Here is a 21,551-nt window from a genome sequence, read left to right on the forward strand (position 1 = left end):
ATGAGTTTATTTTATTTTCTGACTATATTTTCCCATTTCTCTGCTCAAACCAGACATCTTCCAACTGTTGCCTAGACTTTCCATCCGCTTTGCCCTCACTCACAATGCCTCCTCTATAAGGAACATCCTTGCACTTGTCTGATGCAAATCCTGCTGTCCCTCAGGACCTTTCTCAGATCCTAAATTTATAATGATCTATCACCTTTCACGTGTCCATCAGCACTTAGGACATTTAGTTATTATGATATGCTATATATTTTTAAATTACTTTAAATGACAAAAATTACAAATACGTACATCACAAATGCACATGTTTTTGGTGTGCAAAATGTTTTGATATGTGTATACACTATGCAAAGATTAAATCAATTAATGTGTCTGTTATCTCACATACTTATTAGTTTTTTGTAATGACCACATTTAAAATCTACTCTCTTGACAATTTTCAAATATACAATGCATCATTTTTAATTACAGTCACCATGTTGTGCAGTAAATCTCTTGAACTTATTCCTCTTGTCTAACTGAAATTTTGGATCCTTTGACCAACATCTTCCCAAACTCCCTTTCTCTCCTTCTTCTGACCACCATTCTACTCTCTGCTTCTATCAGTCTTACTCTATACATGTAAGTGAGATTGTGCAGTATTTGTCTTTCTTTACTTTGCTTATTCTACTTAATATAATGCCCTTCACATACATCCATGTTGTCACAAATGACAGGATTTTCCTTATGAAGTCTGAGTAGTATTCCGTCTACACACACACACACACACACACCATTTTTTAATCCATCTGTTAATGGACACTTAGGTTGATTCCACACCTTCCCTATTGTTAATAGTGGTGCAATAACTTGAGAGTGCAGATCTCTCTTTGACATACTGATTTCATTTCATTTGAATATATACCCAGAAGTGGAATTGCTGGATCACGTTTTTTAAAAATAGGATTTTATCACAACTCTTACAATATTAAGTACCTAATGAATGCTCAATACATATTTGTTCAACTGAGCCTCAAAAAATACCTTAAGCCAGTTCACTGAAACTTTATCAAAAAATTAGAGGTTCTGGAACATGAAGAAAATTGCAAGAAACGAGCATGGAAGAATGAAGAGAAAATTTCAGATAATTGTAGTAGTACTTTGGTTATGTCAGTGATTTGGAACTGAGATAGTTAAAGTGAAATAGTCATCCCAGTAGAAGGGGGGAAAAGAATGGAGAGTATCATATTGCTTTCTGTTCCTTCTAACTTTTTAGTTAGATCTTATATGCTTTAGGATCTGTTTATCTATTTAATAGCCCATAATTAACTTGAATTTGAATAAATGAACCACTTATAATTAATGAGGTAAAGAAACAATATATGAACATCCCTGTTCATTGTCCAAATCAAATTTTATCTTTTGCTTAGAAGTTGGTTTTAGTGTCAGCACATCTACATGGAGATAAAAGTTAATGGTTATTTTAAAAAAGCACAGAGCCACATAAATAGAGAAAAAGAAATTTCAACCAGTAAGAAAAGAAATGACTGGTAGCTTATTTTCACAAAAGCAATGCTAAATTGCAAAATACAGAAATTCTTACTAAATTGAGAAATCAAATAACATTAAATGACAAAAGAACAGATGTCATCATATGAGAAAATGCCTATGAAGATAGAAATAAATTAGAAAACAACTGTTAAACTTAATTTTACATCCAGATATTTACATGAAATGACTCGAGTTAAAATTATTTTGAAAAAGTTAAAAAGGAAAATATGAAAAACACTTATATACTAGGCATTTATTTGAGATAATGCATTGTGCCATATTCATTCACATAATCTTTTATTTCTTGCTAAAATTCAGAGGATAATATTTGCACTAAAGCAAAGGCTGCCTAATTGTGGATTGCCCAGCACGGGGGTACTTGTGCAGAAAGGTTAATATGGGTTCATGTTGCTTCATAGCTTGTAAAATCGCAGTGCAGATAAAACTATTTTGTTAATGGAAAAAGTGAGCCCTTTGTGGGGACACGAAAACCTCAAGATTTTCTATAATTCTGCTTTAATATGAGCCAGTATCTTGAATGACACATATTCATGCTAGGGCACTTTGTGTGCCATAGGATAGTATTCTAGGCCCAGATAGAAAATTCATGGTGTGACTCTTGGTGCTAAATATGCCCCAGAGTGAACTGAGTTGGAACACAGTGGTCAGACTATAAACATTTATTGAATGAATGAGTCATCACTTATAATTATTCCGACTTGTTTTTTCCTTTTAAAAGTAGCTTTCTTGTTTTTAAAAGTGTCTATAGATAAAATTCTAATACAACAGAAAATGTTATGTAATGAAGAAGCTTCCAAATCATAACAAAACAATATAATTTATTTCAGACAGTAATTTACATGCTAACAGGGATACAAAAATTAATAAAGTTAGATCCTTTGGACTTTGTGAGTTTTTCAGCCTATACTCAAATGTTTGGGTGCTTATATTTATTATAATTGTCCTTATTATTAAAATTAAAGTAACAGCAAACATTTATTGACTAGTTACCCATTATCAGAGCATTACCCATGATAAGAGCATTGCTTTCTGTTCCTTCTAACTTGTTAGTTAGAAGGATATGTGTATTTTTAAAATATATATATATTTATTTGTTTAAAAAGATATCCTCGAAATAACCCTATGAAGTTGGGGTTTGGATAAAGATGCTGTAACTTACTCGTAGTTACACAGCTAGCAGTAAGTTATGAACCCAGTTCAGAATCTGTTCTTGGAGTCATTAAATTTTATGTGATAGTGTGCAATTAAATTTTATAAGGTTTATTGTTATAAATCTAACCATGTTTATAACCTGGTTGAAAGGATGTATGGAATCACAAATTTATGATTTTCAGAAACTGAGCATGTTTGCCTGAGCTGTGCTGAGCATCATAATTATTATTTTAATCATCAGCCTCACTGTCAATTTTAATAGCGACCTTGAAAACTTAGTGACTCAGAATCACACTAATCCATAAGACAAGAATAACATATTTCTTTATTTTTAGCCTAGATCAATAATGTGTAGCACACCACCAACTATTCTCAATTTATATGTAGATGTACTACATCTTTAATGGCTATTACTTAATAATTTTATCTTTAATATTTTTTTTGTTTCTCATTAAATTAAGCTCAAGGGAAAAACTGCTGGATTTGGTGTAATTGCCTTAAAATTCAAACTAGTTTCAGACTGAGAGAAGTAAAATATGTATGGAAAATGAAAGAACTTATTTGAAGGTATTTGAAGACATAGTAAAATTATACAAATATTTGGCCCACATATATGCCCAGTATTCTTAAAGGTTCATTAGAATAAATCTTTCTTCATTATCCCTTACGGCCACATGTATTTGTGTGCGTGTGTGTGTGTGTGTGTGTGTGTGTGCGTGTGTGTGTGTGAGAGAGACAGAGAGAGAGAGAGAGAGAGAGATTGAGACATAGGGAAACCAATAGAGGGAGACAGAGAGAAAGGGTGAGAGAGGAGGGGGACAGATCGAGGTGATAAAATTGCTATTATTTAATAATTTTTATCTTTAATATTTTCTTGTTTCTCATTAAACTCAAGGGAAAAACTGCTGGATTTGATGTAATTACCTTAAAATTCAAGCTAGTTTCAGATTGAGAGAAATAAAATATGTATGGAAAATGAAAGAACTTATTTGAAGTTATTTGAAGGAATATTAAAATTATAAAAATATTTGGCCCACATATATGCCTAATATTTTTAAAGGTTCATTAGAGTAAATCTTTCTTCATTATCTCCTACCCCCGAATATATCTGTGTGCTTTTGTACGTGTGTGTGTGTGTGTGTGTGTGTGCGCGCACGCGCGCGAGAGCCAGAGTGAGAGCAAGAGAGAGAGAGATTGAGATATAGGGAAAGCAATAGAGGGAGAGAGAGAGAGAGAAAGGGATAGAGAGGAGGGGGACAGATCAAAGTGATAAAATTGCTTATTCTCATTCTTGATAATTTTTTAGTGATAAAACTCATTCAATGAGATTGATTAGGATTTTAAGATTTACCCTCAATTTACTTTATTTGGTACAGAATGAAACAAGGTAGAATATTGGCAATGGAAGATGCAATACTGTCTAATAATTCAAACAAGTTTTTTAAAAATTTCTTCGATACTTCCAAAGAAAACATGCATTTCTTTCAGGGTATATGTATTTGTTTAATTTTCACTTTAGAAAATAATTATATTATTATTGTGCCACTTACATGTGGATCAAATTGAAATGAAATATACATAAAATTCACATTGATAATTCAAAACAGAATTAAGAACTTTGATATTAGCAGATTGGATATTAGCAATACAGGTTTTAGTATATGATTTATTCAAAACTATTTGCTAAAGAGATAATGTAGTTGAATGTATGCTATCTATATATATTAATTATACAGAGTTAAATACTAAAAATGGAAAAGATCAAGTCATAGCATGTTCTTTCATGTGGAATACTTTCCTAGTTATAATGTAAATTTATATTCTAGAAAAGGAAAGGAAGAAATGACTCAGCTTAGCCTCAAAATATTACAAGTATACCTACTTGTTATAAGTACTTTTTATTGATCATAACTGTATTATACAATTTTAACCCTCTATCTCACAATTGGATGACTTTTAAAACATGTCACTATGTGAAATGAAACTTGTTTATGTAAGTAATGCTTCATTTTTCTCTAACTTATTCTTCAAGGGCTTTTAAAATATATAGTAAAAGACTTTAAGAATATTTTATATATTAATTTTGATGCTTCTTGCATTTGTCTCTTGCATTTGTCTTAATATGTTATATGAATTACTTTATTAAACAATGACTGTCAAAAAGTTGGACTGTGTCATGTATGCAATTAAAAAGTGTATTGCTCTTTCTGTACATGCTGTACATTTAAGTGACCCCAAGGGTCTCCCAAAGTGAGCCTTTAACATTCCAAAATTTTTACTGTGCATCTGTTGCTGGCGTCTAGCCTCCCACCCACACGGACTAAGATTAACTAAATGAAGTTTATGTTAGTGCAATAAAGTACATAAAGATGAAGTAATAAAATGGGAAGACAGTTACCTTACTAGTGGGGTTGCTAAGTTAGTTTCACTAGAAGACTGTATGCATGTTTGTTAACAAAAACAGAATGTATGAATGGAAGAATCTAAAAGTATTTTTTCAAATGATATTTCTTATGTATCTTTTTGTGTTATATATTCCAGATGGGATTTATACAGCTCAATGAGGACTTCATATTTATTGAGCCACTCAATGATACAATGGCCATAACAGGTCACCCACACCGTGTATATAGGCAGAAAAGGTCCATGGAGGAAAAGGTCACAGAGAAGTCAGCTCTTCACAGTCATTACTGTGGTATCATTTCAGGTAAATGCCTTCTCCTGAAAGAGTTTAAGTAAATATTCAATGTGAGATGACTACTTTAAAAAAATCTCTCTCATCTATTTACTAGCTTTACTTATTTATTTTTAATGTAGAATCTTGTGGTTAGTAACAATTAAATCTATCAATTATAGGATTATCTTTTAGTTTTTTTATGAAGCACTACATTTTAATGTCAAAAAATAGAAACTCAAAAGGACTTTAGAGATGAACATATAATATATCCTATAACTTTCTTGAATTGTAAAGTGTTCCTCATGGGATACTGTTCACTTTACTGGAATAGAAATGACACAGATAATTCCAGATACCCTGAAACGGAATACTGTGAGCTCATAGCCTTATTTTAGTCCACCTCTGTGAAAGCATCATAGATATCTCTTTACTTGGACTAGAAGCATCCTCATCTTCTCTTTCTTTTTCTTTATTTTCTTTTTCACATCTAAAATCATTTTGGAGGTTAAAATTAGCTGCAGAATAGGAAGAAGAGTAAAGATTTATACGTTTGAATTTTGTTCTCAGTATTCAAATCCCTTAAGTCTGGAACTTTTCGGAGGCTCATAAACATTCCCAACCATCAAATCCTTGGCTCTTTTTGTCTGCCAGTTCTTTACAGGAACAAAATGAGGGTGACTGTTTCATGTACTTTCTTACTTCCCTTAGGCAGAGATCTGTGGTGTTTGCAAGTATGGTGAGGAAAATGAATGATTTCTGTTACATAAGTAGGATCTGAAAGTCATAGCTAATATTCAGAAAAAAATTAAAAGTTTTCCTAGGAAATATTTTTAGACATGGAATCCAGACATCTCAGGGTATTTACTGATCTAAGAAATATTTCCACAAAAAATTAGCCGGGCGTGGTGGCGGGCGCCTGTAGTCCCAGCTACTCGGAGAGGCTGAGGCAGGAGAATGGTGTGAACCCGGGAGGCGGAGCTTGCAGTGAGCCGAGATCGCGCCACTGCACTCCAGCCTGGGTGACAGAGCGAGACTCCGTCTCAAAAAAAAAAAAAACGAAATATTTCCAGTTAGAATCTGAGGAAATATGAATTTATTGAAAAATTTTCAGTGTAAGGACTTTAAAATTTGACTTGCAGATTTTAATTGTCAATGTAGCTTGTATCAAGATATCAATTCTAAAATTGATTATGATATTTGAGGCTAGATTAGATATGTGCATGGTGACAATAAATCACATTTGTAGAGACCAGAGGATGTCTATATCAACAATTGCCTAGAGTGTTCAGATTCAGAAAAATATTATAACATATTTCTATTTAGAATATATTTTTATCTGAAATTAATCTGTTACTTCTATTTTCTTTTGTAAAAAGTCATGATGTCAGTCTGTACAGGAATCATCATAAAAAGCAGTTGAGTCTGTCTCCACATCACAGTATTCCATGTCCACAATCAAGCCAGTTTAAATAAGACATATCCTTCTTCTCTATTACAAACACTGTAGATATAAAGGAGAAAAAGTCGGCCGAACAAAAACTGTAGCATTATGAGCAAGCAAAAGAAAAGCTTCTGCACTGGGAAATGATAAAAACAACAGCAATAGTTTGGATTTAGTCCATTTAAGGAGATTGCTTTGTACGAGTTATACTGAAAATCTGCTTTGTACGAGTTATACTGAAAATCTGCACTGTGTAACTTGAATAATTGTTAAGTTCCAGCTGTTCTAATTACTCATGTACTCTGATGACACAAAGCAGGCTTTGTATGCCATTATTCATAGAGAAAAGGTTTTCAGAAAATTCTGAATTATAGTAGGTTAATAAAGCATAAATACATAGTTCATGTTTGGCAAATGTTGTACATAAAGTTTCTGATATATATATCAGATATATATATAGATAGATATATACTATATATATCAGATATATATAGATATATACTATATATATCAGATATATATAGATATATACTATATATATCAGATATATATAGATATATACTATATATATCTGATATATATAATATATATAGATATATACTATATATATCAGATATATACTATATATATCTATATATCAGATATATACTATATATACACTATATATATCAGTTATATACTATATATATACTATATATCATATATACTATATATACTATATATATCATATATACTCTGTATATACTATATATACTATATATATCATATATACTATATATACTGTATATACTATATATATCATATATACTATATATATCAGATATATACTCTCTCTCTATATATATATAGTAGGCATGATTGTTACATGTAAATGTTGACCTACTTGGGTCAAGAACTTGCATGTAAGGAGTGCTAAACTATCATCAGCTACATGATTTACTGAGCTTACCTATTTTCAGATGCTTTTTGAGGGCTCAGAATTTTAAAAATCATTTTAAAATTAGCAATCTGTGAAATAAAATATTTATTTACTGGTACTGACATGTCCAATTGTAGCCTTTCTCTTCTTACTTCAGGCTGATACAGTAACAAATTAATAACATGGTCCAAATTTTCATAATGTTGCAGTATTTGACTCTGGAAAATGAGATTATTAAGTTTGCTTGTCTTCAACTTGGTCTTTGTACTCTCTTAATGTTTTCAACGTTTTAGGTAGATTATGTTTATATGTATTGCTTACATGAATATTTTTTTCCAAACAGGGATTTTCCTGTTTTAAAATGACTTTGTTGTGTTATTGTACTAGAACATAATGTAAAGGAGGGAAAAGCACGTGAGTTTTAGAGTCAGAGGCCGCAGGTTCAAGGCCCAGCTTTAGTCTCACTCCGGCCTAGGTAATCTTGAGCAATTCCCGTTAACTTTTGAAACTTAGCTTTTTTGTTTGTAATGTAAGCACAACCAGTCACCTTACAGGAATGTGGAGATAAATGACACAGTTTCTATTCTCAAGAGGTGAACAATATACTATTTTAACAAACTGGTAACTCAGCAATTACACCATAGTGTGATAAGAACTACAATAGATCCCATTTGTCAATTTTGGCTTTTGTTGCCATTGCTTTTGGTGTTTTAGACATGAAGTCCTTGCCCACGCCTATGTCCTGAATGGTATTGCCTAGGTTTTCTTGTAGGATTTTAATGGTTTTAGGTCTAACATTTAAGTCTTTAATACATCTTGAATTAATTTTTGTATAAGATGTAAGGAAGGGATCCAGTTTCAGCTTTCTACATATGGCTAGCCAGTTTTCCCAGCACCATTTATTAAATAGGGAATCCTTTCCCCATTTCTTGTTTTTTTCAGGTTTGTCAAAGATCAGATAGTTTACACTGTTGGTGGGACTGTAAACTAGTTCAACCATTGTGGAAGTCAGTGTGGCAATTCCTCAGGGATCTAGAACTAGAAATACCATTTGACCCAGCCATCCCATTACTGGGTATATACCCAAAGGACTATAAATCATGCTGCTATAAAGACACATGCACACGTATGTTTATTGCGGCACTATTCACAATAGCAAAGAGTTGGAACCAACCCAAATGTCCAACAACGATAGACTGGATTAAGAAAATGTGGCACATATACACCATAGAATACTATGCAGCCATAAAAAATGATGAGTTCATTTCCTTTGTAGGGACATGGATGAAATTGGAAAACATCATTCTCAGTAAACTATCACACAGACAAAAAACCAAACACCGCATGTTCTTACTCATAGGTGGGAATTGAACAATGAGAACTCATGGACACAGGAAGGGGAACATCGCACTCCGGGGACTGTTGTGGGGTTGGGGGAGGGGGGAGGGACAGCATTAGGAGATATACCTAATGCTAAATGACGAGTTAATGGGTGCAGGAAATCAACATGGCACATGGATACATATGTAACAAACCTGCACATTGTGCACATGTACCCTAAAACCTAAAGTATAATAATACAAATAAAAATAAAAAAATAGAAAAATAAAAAAAAAAGAACTACAATAGACTTAGCATACAAGATCCCAAGCTCCTGAAAATGGATACTTGAGTCTCAAAGATCAAGTAAAACTTATTAAGACTAGAGGGAGAAAAGGGAACAGAGTCCAGGTTGAGATAATGGACTTTGGGATCAGACTGCCTGTGTTCATATCCCTATGCTACTTCTCTCTGTGATCTTGGGAAGTTTACTTTCTCTCTCAAAGGTCCACTTACCATACACAAAATGGGAATAGTGATACTTGAACCTCAAGACTGTCCTCAGAATTAAGTGAATTATGTATTAAAAATGAGAAACATGAAGTTTTTAGTGCATGCTGTTGCATGTTAATGAGGCAAGAACATTTCAGCAGAAGGAATAACTCATGAAAAAGTATAAAGGCATGAGAAGGCATTGAGGGAGCGGAAACCAAGTTTCTGTACTTGATAAGACACAGCCCTGGAAAAGTGGTCATGGACTAGAAACTGAAGGGACTTGAGTGCCATGGTAAGGACTTTATCTTCAAGTGACATTATCAGTTTGTATTAACATTTTAGTATAAACTCATGAGTATGTCTAAGACTCAGTAGGAAAAGAGAAGAGATTTACAGAGTTGAAGACAAAGGTTTAGGCAGGATGTAGAGATCATCTATCTCCATTCTTCGAGCTGACTTAACCAGGCCACTACTACACTAGTTCCCATACTCCAACCATAAGTATTGTGGAGATTATTGTCAATCTGTGGAGGGCATTAGAGAGAACGCACACTGAGCACTGGCGAATAATTCTACATTTCTTCTCTGACTGGAAGTGTACAGTATCAACTGTGTTGTTTTTATACATGCATTTGGATACAACATGGTCTAAAGATTTAGGAGATGAAGAATGAGCTCTGCATAGTTGTATATAATAAAAGCATCAAAGAGAGCAACTTAATAAAAAGATTACTTCAATATGCATGATTTTCACAGACAATGGATAACTTATATGGCAGAGTCAACCATGAAGTTGAGATTCTTTAGAAACCTAGAATCTTCCAGGTAGCCTATTTAAATGAAAATAAGCACACAGGAAACTGACAGATTGGGGCCAACACAGCTGTCACCAGCTGGGACACTGAGGGAAATAGACTTTTCTAACTCTCTCTTACCTGATGTATCTACCACTCTTGGTACAGATAAAAAGCCTCTCATTTTGTAAACTATCCGCCTCATTTTATAAACTATCCTCCTTTTACATTTCTTACATCTCCATCTCTGTCTCTTCTATGGGAATGTCTTCTTCCATCTGTTTACCCCTGAATACAGGCATTTCTCAGGACTTCCTTTTTTTTTTTCTACTTCCTATTCCACCTACTTTCCCAGGGTGATATAATCCGAAGCCAGTGCGGGTTCAGCTTTACATTGATTAATTCCAAAGTGTCTCCATTTCAATTTTTCTTCTGACTTCCATATATATATGTAATAGTAACTTCTATTCAGATGTCCTCAAGCATCTCAGATTTAATAAATCTAAAACTGAACCCATCATCTCTCCTCCCAAAGGCCTCTTCTGATATCCTTGACTATTTATCTAGTCACTTGAAAATTAAAAATAAACCCCCCAACAAAAACACAAGTAACGACTAAAAAAAAAAAAAAGTATTAATCTAACCTTCTGCCTTTGTTCCTCTAAGTCTGATTGAGTTTACTCATGATGTTGTCTACCTCCTAATATTTTGCCTGTCATCTCTTTCTACCACTCTGTGTTATTATAAGAACATTTGTTTAGCCAGTCGTAGTGGTGTACCTGTAGTCCTAGCTACTTGGGAGCCTGAGGCGGGAGGATCATCTGTGCCCAGGAGTTTGAGGCTGCAGTGAGCCATGATCACACCACTGTACTCTAGCTTGGGTGACAGAGTGAGACCCGATCTCATCTCTAAAAGAAAAAAAAAGAAAACACATTTCTATAAAATGTACCATGTGCCAGTTCATGTAGTTATGTTACATGTGTTATTTTATTTTTATGTTTTCTATAATCCTTTGAGGTAGATAGTATTTGTATCCTCATTTCTTATTATTTTTAAAATTTTTTGTGGGTACATAGTAGGTGTATATATTTATCAGGCACATGAAATGTCTTCATATAGCCATGCATTGTGAAACAAGCACATGATGGCAAATGGGGTATCCGTCCCCTCAACCACTTATGCTTTGAGATACAAATAATCTAATTAAATTCTTTGTTATTTTAAAATATACAATTTTTATTGACTATAGTTAACTTATTGTGCTATCAAATAGTAGGTCTTATTCATTTTTTCTAACTTTTTTTTGTACCCATTAACCATCCCCACCTCCCCTCAAACTCCTCACCAGCCTTCCTAGGCTCTGCTAACCATCCTTCTACTGTTGATGTCCATGAGTTCAATTGTTTTGATTTTTAGATCCCACAAATAAGTGAGACCATCCCATGTTTGTCTTTCTGTGCCTGGCGTCTTTCACTTAATATAATGATCTTCAGTTCCATCCATGTTGCTGCAAATGACTGTATCTCATTCTTTTTGTGGCTGAATAATATTTCATTGTGTATAAGTACCACATTTTCTTTATCAGTTCATCTGCTGATGGACACTTAGATTGCTCCCAAATCTTAGCTATTGTAAACGGTGCTGCAACAAACATAGAAGTGCAGATATCTCTTAGATACACTGATTTCCTTTCTTTTGGGTATAAACCCAGCAGTGGGATTGCTGGATCATATGGTAGCTCTCTTTTTAGTGTTTGAGGAACCTTCAAACTGTTCTCCATAGTGGTTTTACTAATTTACATTCCCACTAACAGTGTACAAGGGTTCCCTTTTCTTCACATCCTTGCCAGCGTTTGTTGTTGCCTGTCTTTTGAATAAAAGCCATTTTAACTGGGGTGAGATGATATCTCATTGTAGTTTTGATGTGCATTTCTCTGGTGACCAATGATGTTGAGCACCTTTTCATGTGCCTATTTGCCATTTGTGTGTCTTCTTTTGAGAAATGTCTATTCAAATATTTTGCCTATTTTTTGATTGGATTATGAGATTTTTTCCTACAGAGTTGTTTGAGGTACTTACATATTCTAGCTATTAAACCTTTGTCAGATGGATAGTTTCTAAATATTTTCTCCCATTCTGTGGGTTGTCTCCACTTTGTTAATTGTATCCTTTGCTGTGCAGAAGCTTTTTAACTTGATGTGATCCCATTTGTTCATTTTTGCTTTAGATGCCTGTGCTTGTAGTGTATTACTCAAGAAATCTTTGCTGAGGCCAATGTCCTGGAGATTTTCCCCAAGGTTTTCTTGTAATAGTTTCATACTTTGAGGTCTTAGATTTAAATCTTTAATCCATTTTGATCTAATTTTTGTATATGGTGAGAGATAGGGATAAAGTTTCATTCTTTTGCAAATGGATATTCAGTTTTCCCAGCACCATTTATTGACAAGACTATCTTTTCCCCAGTGTATGTTCTTGGCACCTTTTTCAAAAATGAGTTCGCTGTAGGTATGTGGATTTGTTTCTTCATTCCCTGTTGTATTCCATTGGTCTATGTACCTGTTTTTCTGCCAGTACCATGCTGTTTTGGTTACTGTAGCTCTGTAGTACAATTTGAAGTCAGGTAATGTGATTCCCCCAGTTTTGTTCTTTTTGCTGAGGATAGCTTTGTCTGTTTGGGGTCTTTTAGTGATTCCGTATAAATTTTAGGACTGTTTTTTTTTTTCTATTTCTGTGAAGAATGTCATTGGTGTTTTGATAGGGATTGTAATGAATCTGTAGATTGCTTTGAGTAGTATGGACATTTTAGCAATATTGATTCTTCCAACCCATGAACATGGAATATCTTTCTACTTTTTGATATCTTCTTCAATTTCCCTCATCAGTGTTTTATAGTTTTCATTATAGAGGTCTTTCACTTCTTTGGTTAATTCGTGGGTATTTAATTTTATGTGTGGCTATTGTAAATGGGGTTACATTTTTAAATTTCTTTTTCACATTGTTCACTGTTGGCATATAGAAATGCTAATGATTTTTGCGTGTTGATTTTGTATTCTGCAACTTTACTGAATTTATCTGATTTAATAGTTTTCTTGTGGAGTCATTAGGTTTTTCCAAATGTAGGATTATATCATCAGCAAACAAGGATAATTTGACTTCTTCCTTTCCAATTTGGATGACCTTTATATTTTTCTCTTGTCTGCTCTAGCTAGGACTTCCAGTAATATACTGAATAACAGTGGAGAGAGTGGGCATCCTTGTAGTGTTACAGATCTTAGAGAAAATCTTTCTGTTTTTCCCCATTTAGTATGATACTAGCTGTAGGCCTGTGGTGTATGATTTTTATTATGTTGATGTATGTTCCTTCTATCCCCAGTTTTTTGAGAGTTTTTATACTGAAGAGATGTTGAATTTTATGAAATGCTTTTTCAGTATCAATTGACATGATCATATGGTTTTATCCTTCATTCTATTTATAAGATGTATCATGTCGACTGATTTGCAAATGTTGAACCATCCTTGCATCCCAGGGATATTTTCCAATTTGTCATGATGAATGAACTTTCTAATGTATTGTTGCATTCAGTTTGCTAGTATTTTGTTGAGGATTTTTGCATCAGTATTCATCAGAAATATTAGCCTGTGTAGTTTTTTTTTTTTTTTTTTTTTTTTTTTTTTTTTTTTTTTTTTTTTTATCAGCGTAATACTGGCTTCCTAGAATGACTTTGGAAGTATTCCCTCCTCTTATATATTTTTTGGAATAGTTTGACTAGGATGGGTATTAGTTCTTCCTTAAATGTTTGACAGAATTCAGCAGTGAAGCTCTAGGGTCCTGGACTTGACTTTACTGGAAGACATTTTATTATGGCGTCAATCTTGTTACTTGCTATCTGTTCAGATTTTTGATTTCTTCATGTTTCAATCTTGGTAGGTTGTATATATCTAGGAATTTGTCTAATTCTTCTACATTTTCCAACTTATTGGCATATAGTTGCTTATAGTAGCTACTAATGATGCTTTGAATTTCTGCAGTATTGGTTGTAATGTCTTCTTTTTCATTTCTGATTTTATTTATTTGGACCTTCTCTCTTTTATTCTTAGTCCGGCTAAGGGTTTATCAATTTTGTTTAACTTTTCAAATAAAGCAACTTTCTGTTTTATTGATTTTTTTTGTATTTTTTATTTCAATTTCATTTATTTCTGCTCTGATCTTTATTATTTCTTTTATTTTAGGTTTATGTTTGGTTTGCTCTTGCAACTCTAGTTCTCTGAGATGCATTGTTAGATTTTTAGAGATTTTTCCTTTTTTTTTTTTTTTTTTTTTGGTGTAGGCACTTATAAACTTCCCCGAGTACTCCTTTTGCTGAATCCTAAAGGTTTTGGTATGTTTTGTTTCCATTATCTTTGTTTCAAGAAATTTTCCAATTTCCTTCTCACTTTCTTCATTGACCCACTGGTCATTCAGGAGCTTATTGTTTAATTTCCATGTATTTGCATAATATCCAAAATTCCCTCTTGTTATCAAATTCTAGTTTTATTCCATTTTGGTTAGAGAAGATGCTTGATATTATATTACTTCAACTTTTGGAATAGTTTAATGCTTGTTTTATGATGTAGCATATGGTCTTTCCTTGAGAATGATCCACATGCTGAGGAAAAGAATGTGTATTCTGCGGCTCTTGGTTAAAATGTTCTGTAAATTTTTATTAGAGTCATTTGGCCTATAGTGCAAATTAAATCTGATATTTCTTGGTTGCTTTTCTGTCTGGAAGATGTACCCAGTGCTTAAAGTGGGGTGTTGAAGTCTCCAGCTATTATTGTATTGTGGCCTATTCTCTCTCAATAGCTCTAATGATATTTTCTTTATTTATATGGGTGCTCCAGTGTTGGTTGCATATATATTTAAAATTGTTATATCCTCTTGTTGAATGGACTCCTTTATCATTCTATAGTGACCTTCTTTGTCTCTTACAGTTTTTGTCTTGAAATCTATTTTGTCTGATATAAATATAGCAACTCCTGCTCTTTTTTGGTTTTTATTGGCATGGAATATCTCTTTCCATTCTTTTATTTTCAGTCTATATGTCTCTTTATAGGTGAAGTGTGTTTCTTGTAGGCAACAGATCAGTGGGTCTTGTTTTACATCTATTTAGCCACTTTATGTCTTTTGATTTAGATGGTTTAGCTCATTTACATTTAATGTTATTATTGATAAGTAAGGACTTACTCTTGCCATTTTATTTTTTGTTTTCTGGTTGTTTTGTGGTCATATCTTCCTTGTTTCTTTTCTTCCTGTATTCGTCTAGCAAAGGTGATTTTCTCTGATGATATGATTTAGTTTTTTGCTTTTTATTTTCTGTGTATTCACCATATGTTTTTGGGTTTGAGGTTACCATGAGGTTGCAAATACTATCTTATAAACCATTATTTTAACCTGATAACATCTTAACAGTATTTCCATAAACAAACAAGCAAAAAGAAATCCAACAAAAACTCTCTGCCTTAACTTTGTACCCCAACTTTTTAAACTTTTTTTGTTTCTATTTATATCTTTGTACTGACTATGCCTTGAAAAGTTTTTATAGTTATTAGTTTTGATTGTTTCATTTTTTAGTGTTTTTACTTAGGATAAATGTAGTTTGCACACCTCAGTAACAGTGTTAATAATATTCTGTGTTTTTCTGTGTACTTACTATTACCAGTGAGTTTTGTGCCTTCAGATGATTATGTATTACTCATTAATATCCTTTTCTTTCTGAATGAAGTACTTCCTTAAGCATTTTTTGTAGGACAGGTCTGGTATTGCTGAAATCCCTCAGTTTTTGTTTGTCTGGGAAAGTCTTTATTTTTCCTTCATGTTAGAAGGATATTTTTGCCAGATATACTATTCAAGGTGAATTTTTTTTTTACTTCAGCATAGTACATGACACACCACTTTCTTCTGGCTTGTAAGTTTCCCACTGCTGCCAGTGTATTGGAGCTCAATTGTATGTTTTTTGTTTCTTTTCTCTTGCTGGTTTTAAGATTCTTTCCTTATCCTTAACATTTGAGATTTTGATTATTAAATGCCTTGAGGTAGTCTTCTTCAAGTTAAATCTGCTTGGTGTTCTATAACCTTTTTGTACTTGGATATTGGTATCTTTTTCTAGATTTGGGAAGTTCTCTGTTATTTCTTTGTAAAAACTTTCTACCTCTATCTCTTTTTCTACCTCTTCTTTAAGGCCAATAACTCTTACATTTGCCATTTTGAGGCAATTTTCTAGATCCTGTAGGTTTGCTTCATTGTTTTTTATTCTTTTTTGTTTTGTCTATTCTGACTGTGTATTTTCAAATAGCCTGTCTTCAAGATCCCTAATTCTTTGTTTGTTCAATTCTGCTGTTAAAAGACTGTGATTCACTCTTCAATATGCTAATTGCATTTTTCAACTCCAGAATTCCTGCTTGAGTCCTCTTAATTATTTCAAGTTCATTTGGTGTTCTATCCCTCTGTGGCTCTGCTGGTACCTGAAGCCAGTAAGTCTCAAAGGTTCATCCAAAGTCCTCGATGTAGTACCTGGGTGTCACTGCTGGTTATTCAGGGCTTTTCAGTTAATAGGTGGCAAATACTGCCAGGACTGGGTTCCTTTCTTCAAGGCAGTGGGTTCCCTTCTGGCCCAGGGGATGTCTGGAAATGTCTTTTGGGAGCTAGGACCTGGAATGGAGGCCTCACAACTCTAACTGGCACCCTATCCTTTGTGGTTGTGCTCATATCTTAGATGTAAGACAAAGTCTTCCCCACGTTTCCCTCTCCCCTCCTCAAGCACAAGGAAGTAGTCTCTTTGGAGCCACCAGCTTTGCAGCCTGAGGTTAGGGGAGGGGTGATGCCAGAACTCCCTTGGCTATCCCAGCTGGTGTCTCAGTATAATTGTGTGTACCTCCTAGTCCACTGTCTCTAGGACTTGCCTAAGAGTTGCAGTCCTTATGGCCCAGACTGCCTTTCAAGTTTCTTGGAGGCTCAGAGTGCTATAGCCTCATTATGAAGGTTTATAGGCGCTCAGTTTCTTACCAGTGGGATTGAGGATTCCCCTCTGGCTAAGGCTGGTTTAAATGCTCTCTCTATGGTGGGTGTCAGGTGAGTTTGATCTGGTTTTCCTTTCTGCTCTAACAGGACAGCGTTGAGGTCACTGCCTTGCAATTGCTGTATTCTCCCTCTCTCAGCACCCAGAGATGCTCTCTGCACCACTCTACAACTGCTGGGGTGGCGGAGGGGTAGTATCAGCAATTCAGCACTGTTTTTCCATCTTCAGTGCCTTTTTCAGCGATATGAAGTTAAAACCAGGTATTATCAGTGCTCACATGATTTTCAGTTTTTTATGAAGGTAATTTTTTTCTGTGTAGATGGTTAACTTGGTGTCCTTACAGTGGTGACAATTGGTGGAGCTTTCTATTCCACCATCTTGCTCTGCCCTCCCTATTCTCATTTTATAAGAGGAAAAAAAAGGCAAGAAACTGAAAGATTTTAAATAAATACACAAGGGATGATGTGATTCCCAGTATGCCATTTTGCATACCAGGAGACCCTGGACTCTTGACTCTACAGCCAATTTATATATTGCTTGGATTACTGCAGTTTATTGCCTTCTCTGTGTCTTCTGGATTTCAGTCTAACCCTCTCATAATCTAGTTTCCAATTTTTCTAAAATGTACATTTGATAATATTCTTTTCTGGGATTCTTCACACCTTCAGAGTAAAATTCATACTCTTCAGCTAAGGCACACAACAACCTGAATATGGTTAGTAGATTAAGTGCACCAAATTCACCTGGGGATCAGAGTTAAAATGAAGATTTCTGGATCCCATCCAGATGCACTAAGTCAGAGTTACTGAGTCCAGGACCCAAGAGAATCAGCATTTTAAACATGGACCCCAAAATGTGATTCTTGTGCATATTTAGAGAAACATCTGAGTTTATAGAGATCTTTTATTTCTATCCCTATGTACCATACTCCTTCCTGCCTCCAAGTCTCCTGGTTTTCTTCAAAACTTTCTCTTCTTTTCCTTTAACCTTCTCATCCTCCAAGACTTAGTGCCTTAGGGAAGTCCTTCTGAATCCCCCTGGATGCTACTTTCCCTAAGCCTTTCCAAGCTATTGCTTTGTAGTGCTACCATTGCATTTTGTGCATGTGGTGTTACACACTAGGGAGCCTAGTAAAATGCTGGACATAAAGTTTCTTCACATTAATTCCATAAATATTATTTACTGCATGCCATACCCTGGACACATAAATGTGAGTAAAAGTCAGCCTCTAAAGACAAAAATATGGGAAGACACAGTCTTCTTTGTGAAACCTAAGAGAGTAAGATGACATTTCAATGATAGGAAAGATAAACAATGTTTGTAAACACCTTGAGGAAGAATTTGTTTCCACTAATTATTATTATTTGGACAATAATTATTCAGAGTCTTACTCTGTTAAGAGTTGAGATAAATACATTTTTTCCACCAGATATTTTGCTATCCAGTTGTATGTATTTGGACGAGTTATTTCTCTGCCAATTGGAGTAGATACCCATGATTCTGAGATTCATTTACATGATTTCTAATGAGTCTAAAGTTGTAAAATTGTTGTATTTTATTATCTCATTTTCTAAATCTGCATGGTTTTCTCTTATCTGCTGAAGCTCATTGCTCAGGACCCTAAGTCTCAGCTCTGAATGAGAGCTCACCTGTTTTCTATCTCCTGTGATGCCAGCTCCATGCCCTAATTTGTCTCTTCTCTGAACTCCATGAGGTTTTCCCAGTGATACTGTGAATGAGATGGTCACTATAGTGATATATTTTATATGTTTATAGCTTTCTATTTTATAGCCTTATAGAATGGAATCCAGTTTTCTCTTTTACAAAGGAAACCATCTTTGAAGGAAGAGATTTTCATGTGGGCTGTGGCGTTATTAGATTGCTTAAATATTGCAGTAACAAAATAGTTGCTGTAGGAATTTTCTTGAGTTCTAACTATCAAAAAATAGTTTTAATATGACCAGTGATTATTTACTCTAGGTTTTAGTAAATTTTATTTGATAATCAAAATGTAATAGTTTGTTAAAAGCAAAATTTTTACTGAGAGCACAGAGTATACATCTAGGTGTACCTTTAAACCTATGTAAGTGTGCATGTTCCCATTTAGAGATCAAATAAATATGAAGATTCATTTCCATATTAAAAATGTCATCCTGGTAGCTAATGTATTTCACATTTAATATATGAATTAGACATTGCAATAAGCAAGTTACGTATACATGCTCACATATCCCTATTCATATACAATTTTTATCTATATAACAGTCCCAAAGCTAGTAAGTAGCAAATCCAAGATTTTTATCTACGCATTTTGACCCCAAATAATTGGTTTAACATCCCCCAGAAATGTTATCTTCCAATGTCCACCTAAGCTCTCTATACTTTGCCTAGTTTCTAGCCTATAGGATGAAGGAAGGAAAGTAGGAGCAAGCAATTTTCTTTTAAAGGGTGACCCGAAAGTTTTACATACAAGTTCTGTTCAAATTCCGTGTTTTACTACTCAGTCACATAATTACACTCAGTTGAACAGTAGACTGAGAAATGTTTCTGGGTGCATAGCCACACATCTAACCAAAAAGCAGTGGTTGGGTGGGGATGTGGTTAGGGAGTTTTTTTATTATTAAAAGTAAGAAAGGGAGAATGGATACTGATGGACAATTAACAGTCTCTACTACAGCATGTCATCCAGCAATGAGGACAGGAAGGTGACAGCTGGAAGAAAGTAAGCAAAATGTGGAAAAGTATCTAAGTAGAAGGAGGTGTCTCTTTTTAGTTATTGGATGTATCCATATTAATCTCATTTGCTTAGCAGAAGTTGACACTGGTGAGAAGCTATCACTTGTCACAGTTGGTGAATATGTGCTGGATAATACTCAGATTCTCATTTCCCTTCAAGGCCAATTATATATCCATCTAGAAAGGTGATGTTGAAAAAAATATATATATATACACACACACACATATATGTTAGAATGTAAGTATATACACACACATAATATATAAACAACATATGTATGCGTAGTTGTGTGTGTGTGTGTGTGTGTGTATATGTATATATATATATGATCAGTTTGGTCTTTGGTATTAACTGCTGGTACCGAATCTGGAGCCATAAAGTTTACTTTTAACTATAGTGATTCTGATTCAGACGGCTAGTATTGTTTTTGTCATCTTGCATTGACTTGTTATATGATATAAATAAGGAATATTTGCATTAATCGTTATAACACTTCAGTTAACTTTGTTAATTGATTGTACATGATATTTGAGTAAAACTGGATTTATTATATATTTTTGAAATCTGCATCATTTGCTAGAAAAAATGAGAAACAGTAACTTATGGGGATAGTCTGCATAAGATTAGTTTCCAGCAATAGTGGTGGGATCCAGTTCTTATTAGATTACAGAGTTGACAGGTGGGCATAGAAGTCATAATACAAAGGAAACGGTAGGTCAAAAATCCAAGAGATAAGGCTGGGAGCAGTGGCTCACACCTGTTATCCTAGCACTTTGGGAGGCCAAGGCAGGTGGATCATCTGAGGTCAGGAGTTCGAGACCAGACTGACCAACATGGCGAAACCCCGTCTCTACAAAAACTATAAAAATTAGCTGGGCATTGTGGCACATGCCTGTAATCCCAGCTACTTGAGAAGCAGAGGCAAGAGAATCACGTGAACCCAGGAGGCAGAGGTTGAAGTGAGCCGAGATCGCTACACTGCACTCCAGCCTGGGCAGCAGAGTGAGTCTCCATCTCAAAAAAAAAAAGAATCTAAGAGAAGATAAATTAATTCTGCAAAAATGAAAATATGTTAGAGGTCAAAGCAAAGTAGGATATGTGGTTAGTAGAATAGGATAGAATAGAATAGAATAATATAATAGAATAGGCAAGCCAAAACCCAGGTACCTGGTATAAGACTCAAGGGATTTATCAGAAACCAAAAAGATAGATTAGAACTCTGAGAACACATATCCTGAATTCAAAACAAAGTTAGAGACATACAGGGAATCATGAATAATTGAATATACATGTTTCACTCCACTCTTGAAGAGACTTCACTGAATTTATATTAAATAGTAAAGAAATATAAAAGGTGTCGGTCAACAGTGCAAGTTGTGGAAAGATGACAGCCGCTTAGAGACAT

At 34.2% G+C, this 21,551-nt stretch overlaps 1 protein-coding gene across 1 annotated transcript in view; it reads left to right on the plus strand.

Moving 5' to 3' along the window:
• The window catches only part of ADAMTS19 (ADAM metallopeptidase with thrombospondin type 1 motif 19), a 278,081-nt gene that overhangs the window by 42,411 nt on the left and 214,119 nt on the right, over window positions 1–21,551 (plus strand). The window contains exon 3 of the mRNA XM_055299284.1: window positions 5,251–5,416. Within this exon, the coding sequence (XP_055155259.1) occupies window positions 5,251–5,416 (166 nt within the window). The remainder of the gene's footprint in view (window positions 1–5,250; window positions 5,417–21,551) is intronic.

Source organism: Symphalangus syndactylus, chromosome 11 (genome assembly GCF_028878055.3).
Source record: "Symphalangus syndactylus isolate Jambi chromosome 11, NHGRI_mSymSyn1-v2.1_pri, whole genome shotgun sequence".
Lineage (NCBI taxonomy): Eukaryota > Metazoa > Chordata > Mammalia > Primates > Hylobatidae > Symphalangus > Symphalangus syndactylus.